We start from the raw sequence: 11,532 nt of genomic DNA on the forward strand, positions 1-11,532 counted from the left end.
AAACACCGTTTACCTTCCCGCTGGAGCGATACCTATTTATCTACTTGGACTTTGACATGCTTTCGAACTCCTAGGTTGGCAGGAGCAGGGACCGAACAACAGGAGCTCACCCCGTCACAGGGATCCGAACCACCGACCTTCAGATTGGCAAGTCCTAGGCTCTGTGGTTTAAGCCACAGCGCCACCCACATCCCATTCTAATAGACTACTAGAAAGTAATAGCCAAGCAGCTTGGACTTGGGTGGCAAAGGGGTGGAAGGAAGAAGAAGTCCCGACAATAACTGATTGGCATAACAAGCTACAAGAATTTGCTGAAATGGCACAGTTGACAAATAGTCTGAGAGGCAATTCAAAACAAAAAATTACGGAAAAGTGGGCTAGATATAAGATATATGTTCAAAAATACAATAAAGGTTCACTATCTATGCTAGCATTCGATTGACGTTGGAGACTGAGTTGAGAAATAAGACCAAGGGTACATTTTGATATAGGAATGTATTAGATAAAATGTAAAGAAACATACAATAATAAGAGTACATTCATTTGTAAAAAAAAGGAATATACAACTGGATAGACAGGAAGTCCAAAGTGCTGGTATATATATGATTTGGGAGTAGTTTTTTGTCCTTGGTTTTTTTTTTCTTCTTCTTCTTTAAGTATATAAACTTTGTATACATGCTGAAAATTATAGTATAATAAGCCTTGTGATGTAATATGATAATGTTTACCAATGTAACATAAGAACTTTAATAAATAAATAAAACTGCAAAAAGCAGTAATAATAGCCATGCATTCCTAATTTGTTTTCCAACAGCTCATATTTCAGATCCATTCAACAAAGGGTACCAGGCATTTATTTGCTCATAAGAGAGTAAAAATCCCAATAGACAATTTCACCTGAATGATGACTCACATACTGCATGATATTTCACCACTTGCTGGTTAAAGTAGAATTTAAAGTTTACCATACAGTGGAATTTATAGCAGCTTTGGCTTCTTGTGGCTTAAGGTGTCAATTATGGACAGTTATTCTGGGAGTGCTTAACTGAACAAAACTTATTTCCATTTGTGTTGGGGAAGAGGACCCTAAATTGCAGAGAAATGTGCGTCTCTTTCTCAAAAATTTTGTTTGCAAAGGAAGAGCAGCTGCAGAAAGCCCACCAGTATCGTATATTTCCTGCCCCAGAGAGCTGCTGGTTGCCTTAACCAGCCTTTGCAAGGTAAGATGTTGGAAATTCAAAACAGTGGAGAGTAGTGCTGCTGGAAGCCACTTCTCTGCCTAAAGCAGAATCCACATGGTAGCCGGTCTCTTCCCTCTCCCTCCACTCCCAGCTAGGACTAACATTTCCAAAAATCTTCCTGCCCTGTTCCAACACCTGTTTCTGCCTTCACCTCTTCCTTCCAGAGTGGTGCATACTCTGGTTATCTCTCGCTTGGACAACTGCAATGCGCTCTACCTTTGAAGGTGACCTGGAAACTACAACTAATCCAGAATGCACCAGCCAGACTGGTGACTGGGAGTGGCCGCCGAGACCACATAACACCAGTCCTGAGAGATCTGCATTGGCTCCCAGTACGTTTCCAGGCACAGTTCAAAGTGTTGGTGCTGACCTTTAAAGCCCTAAACGGCCTCAGTCCAGTATATCTGAAGGAGCGTCTCCACCCCCATCATTCTGCCCAGACACGGAGGTCCAGCACCAAGGCCTTCTGGCGATTCCCTCACTGCGAGAAGCCAAGTTTACAGGGAACCAGGCAGAGGGCCTTCTTGGTAGTGGCACCCGCCCTGTGGAACGCCCTCCTACCAGATGTCAAAGAGAAAAACAACTACTTGACTTTTAGAAGACATCTGTAGGCAGCCCTGTTCAGGGAAGTTTTTAATGTTTGATGCATTACTGTATTTTAATATTTTGTTGTAAGCCGCCCAAAGTTGCTGGGGAAGCCCAGCCAGATGGGTGGGGTATAAATAAAATTATTATTATTATTATTATTATTATTATTATTATTATTATTATACCAGCTGAAGCAGGTAACTTCACCCTGCTGCATTGCAAGACCCTCCCTGGTAGGGACCGAAGTAAAAAGACTCCAAGTCTCTGAAACAACCCCCACAGAATAGCTCTAGGGTTGCCATATTTTGAAGAGCAAAAAAGGACACATTCACCGACTTCTACGTTTAACTACGGGTCGCTGTGGCGACACTTGTTTTTTAAAAGGAGGACATGTCCTGGGGAAAGAGGACATACGGCAACCCATTTACAAACCCTACAACTGAATTTTTTTGTCTGAATGGGTAGAAACATTATTGTTTACTTTTTCTTTGCAGTCCAGCACACATTCTTAATTTACAAATTTAATAAATAAATATGGGCTGGTGGGAGGCAGGGTTTATTGGTTTGTTTGTTTGTGTTGCATTGTGTATTTTCTGCTCTCATTTTGTATTGTTGTGTTGTGAACAGCCCTGCGCTCTTCAGGTGAAGGGCGGTATTCAAATGCTCACTTCATTTATTTATAAAAGCATCTCTATACCAGGCCTTTCATAAAATACCAGCCTGACGCACAGCAGTGGAAAAACATAAAAGCCATTACAAGTGGTGCAAACTGATTGTGAAAATGACTAGCTCCTCGAAAAAGAATTTAACGACTGCACGGTCCTGTCAACACAAAAGGAATATTCAAGGGATGACTGAAAGTCAAAAGTGAAGAAGCTCTGCTGGAAGTGTCTTCCACGGCATGGGACCAATGACTCCAAACGCCTGAATTCTGTAACACGGTAGACAAGTGACAGCGTTCCTCTGGATTATCTCAAAGATCCTGCTGGGATCATCTTGCCTTATTTATGGGCCTCAGGAAGGAGCAAGCATGAAAGCTTCAGCAGTGGCGTAGCGTGGGTTGTCAGCACCCGGGGCAAGGCAAGTAATTTGCGCCCCCTAACCTGTGGATTTGCGCCCCCTAACCCGTGGATTTGCCCTAACCCCAGATGTTGCGCCCGGTGCGGCCGGCCCCCCCTGCACCCCCCACGCTACGCCACTGAGCTTCAGAATACCACCAGCCTTCCAATTGCAAGTCAATACAGCACATGCAGAAATGGAAGCTGCTTCTCAGCTTTTCAACACGTTCCCTTGTTTTTGTTTTAAAGGTAAAGGACCCCTGACCATTAGGTCCAGTCGGGGCCAACTCTGGGGTTGCGGCGCTCATCTCGCTTTATTGGCCGAGGCAGCCGGCGTACAGCTTCCGGGTCATGTGGCCAACATGACTAAGCCGCTTCTGTCGAACCAGAGCAGCGCACGGAAACGCCATTTACCTTCCCGCCGGAGCGGTACCTATTTATCTACTTGCAGTTTGACGTGCTTTCGAACTTCTAGGTTGGCAGGAGCAGGGACCGAGCAACAGGAGCTCACCCCATCACGGGGATTCGAACCGCCGACCTTCTGATCGGCAAGTCCTAGGCTCTGTGGTTTAACCCACAGCGCCACCCGTGTCCCTTGTTTTTGTTTTAGGAACACCTTAAAGTCCCCTGCCCCAGGACTACTGGATCGCAGTTTAAGAACCCCAACACATACCCATACATGAGCCAGAAGATAATAACATCAGCTCTGAATTTGGGCCACTTTCTAACACATAACAGGAATAGTTCAGGTTTCTATTAAAATACAGCTGTGTAAAGATACGCCAGTACATGAAACCTATCATGCAACAATGAGGTGCTGAGTTCCTAGATCTCAGTGAGATGTTCATGGAAAGCAGATAATAAGCTTTCAGAGACTTTAGTGAAAGACAGCAATTATTGCCTGCAATTCTTATGTTCATATTTATTCATCCCACTATGGTTTTGCTTGTCATCGCATTTCTATCCCACCTTTCCTTCAATATAACTGTTGAGTATCATTTTAAAACTAAAAATCTTCAGTCATCAGCTTAGGGAGACTGAAAAGTTCGTTCACAATAAAACGCCACTGCTGGCATTTGTCTCTCTATACCGGAAACATCCTATTGCCCATTCCACATTAAAGGTCTATTAATTTATCATTAAATGACCCAGCAGATCTGTGATTTCCAGGGGTGAAGGAGAGAATGAAACAGTCCGATACCATGGAACTAAAAATCTAGCTCTACAAGACCAAGTAGATCTTTAAACTGTTTTCTCTTGTGCAGAAGAGCAGCCCTCACCTCTCATGCTGCATGGTGAATGGCCTTTGAAATGGAGGGAATTTTCAAAAGCAATTTGCAGTGGAGATCAGTTGTAGCAAAGGTGACTCACAACGCTGTCCCTGCCATTGGGCAGAGGAATCTGGTGTCATCAGTGGCATAGCATGGGGGTGCAGGGGGGGCCGGCTGCACCGGGCGCAACATCTGGGGGTTAGGGTTAGGGTGCGCAAATCCACGGGTTAGGGGGCACAAATCCACGGGTTAGGGGGCGCAAATTACTTGCCTTGCCCCGGGTGCTGACAACCCACGCTACGCCACTGGGTGTCATGAAAGGACAGGAAAATGCTGGATGTTTAATTCATTGTTATATTTTTGCTCCAAAGGAGAGGCATTGGTAAAGGTAAAGGTAAAGGTAAAGGGACCCCTGACCATTAGGTCCAGTCGTGGCTGAATCTGGGGTTGCGGCGCCCATCTCGCTTTATTGGCCGAGGGAGCCGGCATACAGCCTCCAGGTCATGTGGCCAGCATGACTAAGCAGCTTCTGGCAAACCAGAGCAGCGCACGGAAACACCGTTTACCTTCCTGCCAGAGCAGTACCTATTTATCTACTTGCACTTTGACATGCTTCTGAACTGCTAGGTTGGCAGGAGCAGGGACCGAGCAACGGGACCTCACCCCGTTGTGGGGATTCGAACTGCTGACCTTCTGATCGGCAAGTCCTAGGCTCTGTGGTTTAACCCACAGCGCCACCCGCGTCCATTGGTAGGATGCCTCAAAAGATATTGTGCACCTTGCCCTGAAGGGGACACCATTTGCTTCTCCCCTGTGGGAAGCAAAAAGTGTCTGCTCAGGCCTGGTGACTTGGGGCCAGCAGAAGACCTTTGGCAAACTAAGAGAAAAACAGGGCTCACTAAACAAAGGCATGCACATAAATACTTAAAGCAGCAGTTGCCAAAGAAGTAAGATCACACACTCAAATAGCTACTTCTTAAAATTCAAATGAGCCCTACTCCTTACTCTTTCAACATACAGAAATGTAAAAAAAGGTAAAGGACCTCTGGACGGTTAAGTCCAGTCAAAGGCGACTATGGGGTTGCGGCACTCATCTTGCTTTCAGGACAAGAGAGCCAGCATTTATCCACAGACAGCTTTCCGGGTCATGTGGCCAGCATGACTAAACTGCTTCTGGAGCAATGGAACACTGTGACAGAAACCAGAGCGCATGGAAACGCCGTTTACCTTCTCGCCAGAGCTGTACCTATTAATCTACTTACATTTCTGGCGTGCTTTCGAACTGCTAGGTTGGCAGGAGCTGGGACAGAGCAATGGGAGCTCACTCCGTTACAGGATTCAAACCGCTGACCTTCTGATCCCAAGAGCCCAAGAGGCTCAGTGGTTTAGACCACAGCGCCACCCACATCCCCATACAGAAATGTACATCCATTTTAATAGGGATCGGATTATGGGTCTTAAAACATTTCCAAATCTATAATTAAAGTGAAACAATTAATTAAAGTGGAACTACACAATTCACAGACAGATTCACCTTTATAGTTGCCAGCTTTCTTTCATGGCAGACCTTTGTGGCTTTTTTATGGTTCCTGGCACACTGATAAACCAACGAGAAAAGCTACATCAACTCCTTTCCTGCATTTCAAGCTGCTGCGAAAAATTCCAGAGCCCTGGTAGGAATAGAAGCTGGCAACCCTACCTATGACTCTTGGAGTGAGGTGAGACTCTGTCATGGGACACCTTGAGCAGTGCCACAAATGAGCATCATCCCAGCAACACTAAATGAGTTAAAACTGACCACTTCAACACATCCATTGCTGTTTAAAGAGCAGGCATAGTCCGCAGCTCCTCTGTTGTTTATGAATCTTCACTCAAGGCCAGTGCACCTCGCTACGCTGGCAGAACCTAACAGTTTTACAGTTCCAAGGGCAGAGAAATAACAACATGTTTCTGCAAGCTATATTTTATATTGGTTGCATCCAAACCCCTGCTTGTGTGAGTGGAAAGCATTTTCTGATCCACCCTCCATCAGCAGGCTCCTTCTAACTGTCTCCCTTTTTTATTTAAGGCACACACTCAAGATCATGTCACGTAGCTGTCATGCCATCACCTGCTCGTATTTTAATGAACAGCTCACATTTGAGGATTTCCACCCAAACCAATTTGTTACAGCAGCAGTTTTTTAATTATTATTATTTTTTAGCGGAACTTTCTCTTTGCCTTGCAGAGTTTTAGCAGGGGAAACTTCTTCTGGCGTAGAAATATAGGCTACGTACACAAGACATTTTATTCTCAAAACAAAAAAGACTGGGTACTTGGTGTTGTTTTTTTATGTTGTCCTAGATGGACACACTGTGGGATAAAGCAGAATCAATTTGAAAACAAATTGAAACAGATGTAGGCAGTCCTGGCCATTGGGGGCTGCATCTGCACCTACCCAATGGCAGGGTGGGGATATATCTAAATCACAATGGCCACTTCCTTCCTCATTCATCTGGGGCATGTGCAGAGAGGAAAAGGCATGGATAACCTACTCAAAGAGAGAGTTTTCAAATGTGTATCCACTGATCACACTCACCCTTGTGGAAGACAGACCCCTAGCATCAATCTAGCTTGAAAGCAACATGTTGTGGATGAGCATGAATGATTCTGGCTTGGGGAAAAAATACATTTTTTTCTGCTACAAATGGGATACCCAGCCATTGCTAGATTTCTGGGAGCTTGCTAATGCTAAGCCTCCAGAAGCAGAGCCAAGGGAGAGCTGACAACCAAGTCTAGACCAGAGTTTCCCAAACTTGGGTCTCCAACTGTTTTTAGACTACAACATCCATCATCCTTAACTAGCAGGACCAGTGGTCAGGGATTATGGGAATTGTAGTCCCAAAAAAAGGTGGAGACCCAACTTTGGGAAATCCCTGGTCTAGACCATGTTATCTTCAGACTCGGGACCCACTTTTAACCCAAACATGCATTTGGGGCCGCATTTTTTAATCTTTTACTCTACATTTGCATGGCAGTGTGCTCCTGTACCCACCTTAGATCAGGTCACAACCCCCTAGTGGTCTGAACAACTTTCAAGATGCCTTGTCATTTCAAAACAAAAAATTGGTTTGCGGGCTATGAGGGCAGCAACTGGTGTGTTTTTCAATATCTTAATTAGGGCATGATTTTTTGGAAAAATAAAATGCATGATGTTCTTCAGTTTTTTGTACCAGTATGAAAACTTTAGTGGTTGTGGTGTTTAATAAGGAATTCAATGCCCATGAGGCATTAGCAACCTGTTTTGATTCATATAAATACATATATATACCTGTGGTTATACTGTGACTGCAACAAACTCCTTGACTTAACAAAATTTATATAACACTTGTTTGTAATAAAACTGCTAAGCGGGTTTGCAAGATGTCTTAAAATTATCAACAAGAAACAGTTAAAACACTTTAAAATAATTAAAATTAGTTGTTTTTTTAACAGTAAAATATATTTAAACATGTTGACATTGACATGTCTGGGTGAGCTTGATGTCCTCGTTTCATCTCTAAACTCAGCATCCATCATAGGATACCCTCAACTGCAACATTCTGTCCGTGGCAACAAGGACCCAGACTCTAATTATGTGAAAAGGGAACATTTCTGCTGTTGTGTTTTCTCCTGTTGCAAGACACTGCTATTGAAAACACAATTCTGGAAGAAATACTGCCTTTTGTGCAACTTTTAATAGCCATCTGAGGTCTGGACCCATGAGACCCTAAGAGCCACATTAAGACACAACGCTCCAACAGCTTCCTTACCAAGATCCAAAACAAAAATGCTTTCTTTAAGAATGCAAAACTCAGTTACAAAAACAAGCCCTAGCTTGGTCCCACACCCAGCTCAAAGTTAGTTTAGGATTGCAGACTAGGTGGTTCAATGCAGACAGTGATAAGTTGCCACTAGGTAAACAGCCATTTTTATTTTATCTAACTGCCAGGTAAACATGCTCAAGATCAGATTGTAAATTAAGAGTTACCAGTTTCTAAACGGCCCGCTCCCACTCAGGCTCAGGAGCCTATCCTGCAGAAATTTAGCAGGAGAAGCTCTTCCAGAACTTCGTTCCAGAAAAATAACACCTATTGGATTTCTGCACGCCAGCCAACAACTTTCATTTTAAATGAAGTATAGAAGAAGCTGATCGTGGCAAGCCAAGGAGAAGGGAGATTTGGAAACAGACCTCACTCTAAATAGCATTATTCTGAAAGGGCAGGTTGGAGGATTGCAAGTAGGGGAAAGTATCCAAATAAGTTTTACTCAGAGTAAACCCAATGAAAGTAAGGAACCTAAGTCAGCTCCATTAACGTCAAAGGGTCTACGACCAGCGCTAGAGACACCCTTTCCTTCGCCCTCCTACCATCCCTTGAGTGTTTACTCCGAAGTAAACCCCGCTTCTTTCCATTCAGATGTTCTATCCCCTAATAAACGAGAAACCCAACTTGCTTATGACTCATCCCCAGGGGTGACTGATCAAGTTCTTCAAACGTGAGATAGCAACAGGGCTATAAAGGGAAACAGTGTTGGCATTCCAATATATTAGTTCCTCTTTCCTTTATTTCAAGGAAAAAAGTCAGTACCAGCAAGGTTGGAGAAGGAAAACATACGTTCACACACACACACACACACACACACGCCAGCCGGCAGGTTTTGGCACTGCTGCCATGCGACCCTCGAGCACTGTATCTGCTTGCAAACCAAACGCACAAATATTTGCAAAAAGCGCATGCAAAAGGCAGGCAAAAAGCCTGTCATAATAGCCCCAAACCGGACTAGGAAAAGCCCCGTGCTGCGCTTTGCAGCCCTACCGCCTGCGGAGCTCGCTTCCTCCAGCTGGGCAGAGATGCTGGCCACTCTCCGGGCGTTCATGGCTGGCGGCGGCGTTGGAAGCGCCCGGCGCGCAACGGGCAGACGGAGGAGCAGCGAGCAGGCGGGTCCCGCGTCGGCTGGAGCCTCTGTGTGAGAAGATTCCAGGGCAGCGTCTCTATCTCGGCAACCCCCACCTTTTTGGGGGGGGTGGGGAGGGCAAGCGGCGGGAGAACTCACGAGGGAGCTTCCTCCATTCACCTCGCCGCGCGCAAAGACCTCCTGCCCACCCCCGGCTGCTGATTCACTTGCGCAAGGGGCGAGATCCGGTGGAAGGGGAAAGGAAGCATGGGGGAAGTGGCTAGGCAGAGAGGCTAGGAGGATCCTAACCAGCCGAGGAGTGTGTGGGTTTTTACTCGGAAGTAAAGCCCCGCAGGACTTAACTTCGCAATCCTCCAGAAGGGCGTCCCGAGTTGGTGCGCGCAGAGGAGTGGGCCCCAAGGCTGCGATGCTTAATCGGAAGCAGGAGCGCTTGAGGGAGCGAGTGGTGGCAAGCCTGAATCCCCTTTCCTGAAAGGAAGCCCGGTGATTTTAGCGGAGCTGTGGGATCATCGAGCTAAAACCTCAGCCAGAAAAATCAAGACCCCCATTCATTCCTCTCTCCCTCCTTCCTTGGCTGTCGCGCATCAGACCCACCTTCTTCTGCTGGCTACTGTGGTTTTAACAGCTGTGTGACAGGTAGACATCCCACTGGTGCATCTTTCCCGCTTCCTAAATTGCAGGGTGGAAGGTTGCACCTGTTGACTTTCTGTTGGAGAAATCAAGCTGTTGTCATGGGCGACGGGGGCTGCTACACCCTCTCACTAAGCACCCCAGTTTCTTGTAACAATGGCAGAAATTCAACTGGTCTCGATTTTTACAAACCAGAGATACAGTAATGGAATAGTTGCACCTGCTGGATATCTGCTTTATGCAGATTGAAAAGCAGGAAAGATACTTCCAGTTCCTGCCATAAACAGCCCATCTACCAAAGGACTGACTGTCTTCTTAGGTAGACTGTTCACCCTTATATGATCATTTTCTCTGAGGTTTTGATCTGGCAATGGTATTTCCCATTTATTCATGCTTGCTTAAATCTAGCTTAGAAGCAGGGTGGCTGCCATAACACTGATTCTTTAACTTTTGATGACTTCCAGCTGTTCGTCAAATGTTACAGGACAGCATCAGACACACCTGTTAAACCTATTAAGTACTGAGAAGGCGAGATGTCCACGTTTTAGAGCAAAAGGACCACACCTGTGGAGGAAGCCAAATTCTCCCCACTTTTTTGCTGCCTGAGTTCACTTCTGCTGTCCAGGCTCAGAGGAGCAGAAAAGACTGGGAGGAAGCTACAATCCATTCCAAAGAAGCAGAATTACTTGCCCTTAAAGGAGGAAAATTCAGCACAGAGAAAAGCCAGATGGGCTTCTCTGATGTCTGGTAGTTTTCATTCTTATACATGTTAGAAGGAAACATTTTTTGTGGGGTGGGCCGTGTCTCAAATTTAAATCCGACAAAAAGTGTGCCTGGGCTGATAGACATTTGTAGGGGAGCTGCTTAGATGCAATCAGTTTAAGTTTGAAGTCTCATGTTTTAATGACTGAGCTATCCCTTTAATAGTGACATTAAATGTAGGAGTTAGAAAATCATGTTGTTGTTGTTGTTGTTGTTTAGTTGTTCAGTCGTGTCTGACTCTTTGTGACCCCATGGACCAGAGCATGCCAGGCACTTCTGTCTTCCGCTGCCTCCCGCAGTTTGGTCAAACTCATGCTGGTAGCTTCGAGAACACTCTCCAACCATCTCGCCCTCTGTTGTCCCCTTCTCCTTGTGCCCTCCATCTTTCCCAACATCAGGGTCTTTTCCAGGGAGTCTTCTCTTCTCATGAGGTGGCCAAAGTATTGGAGCCTCAGCTTCAGGATCTGTCCTTCCAGTGAGCACTCAGGGCTGATTTCCTTCGGAATGGATAGGTTTGCAGTCCATGGGACTCTCAAGAGTCTCCTCCAGCACCATAATTCAAAAGCATCAATTCTTCTGCGATCAGCCTTCTTTATGGTCCAGCTCTCACTTCCATACATCACTACTGGGAAAACCATAGCTTTAACTATACGGACCTTTGTCAGCAAGGTGATGTCTCTGCTTTTAAGATGCTGTCTAGGTTTGTCATCACTTTCTTCCCAAGAAGCAGGCGTCTTTTAATTTTGTGACTGCTGTCACCATCTGCAGTAATCATGGAGCCCAAGAAAGTAAAATCTCTCACTGCCTCCATTTCTTCCCCTTCTATTTGCCAGGAGGTGATGGGACCAGTGGCCATGATCTTAGGGTTTTTTTAATGTTGAGCTTCAGACCATATTTTGCGCTCTCCTCTTTCACCCTCATTAAAAGGTTCTTTAATTCCTCCTCACTTTGTGCCATCAAGGTTGTGTCATCTGCATATCTGAGGTTGTTGATATTTCTTCTGACAATCTTAATTCCGGCTTGGGATTCATCCAAGGTTTAAATTAA

General features: G+C 45.3%; 1 protein-coding gene across 3 annotated transcripts in view; it reads right to left on the reverse strand.

Annotated features, from left to right (window-relative positions):
- Window positions 1-9,490, reverse strand: part of KCNIP4 (potassium voltage-gated channel interacting protein 4) — a 420,252-nt gene extending 410,762 nt beyond the window's left edge. For 2 of the 3 annotated variants that reach the window (XM_083630790.1, XM_083630789.1), the window contains exon 1: window positions 8,994-9,490. In XM_083630790.1, coding sequence (XP_083486916.1) covers window positions 8,994-9,054 — 61 coding nt within the window. In that variant the 5' untranslated portion in view covers window positions 9,055-9,490. The remainder of the gene's footprint in view (window positions 1-8,993) is intronic. The other variant, XM_083630795.1, reaches the window with a different exon arrangement.
- Window positions 9,491-11,532: the final 2,042 nt, after the last annotated feature.

This window comes from Podarcis filfolensis, assembly GCF_964270895.1.
Source record: "Podarcis filfolensis genome assembly, chromosome: 9".
Lineage (NCBI taxonomy): Eukaryota > Metazoa > Chordata > Lepidosauria > Squamata > Lacertidae > Podarcis > Podarcis filfolensis.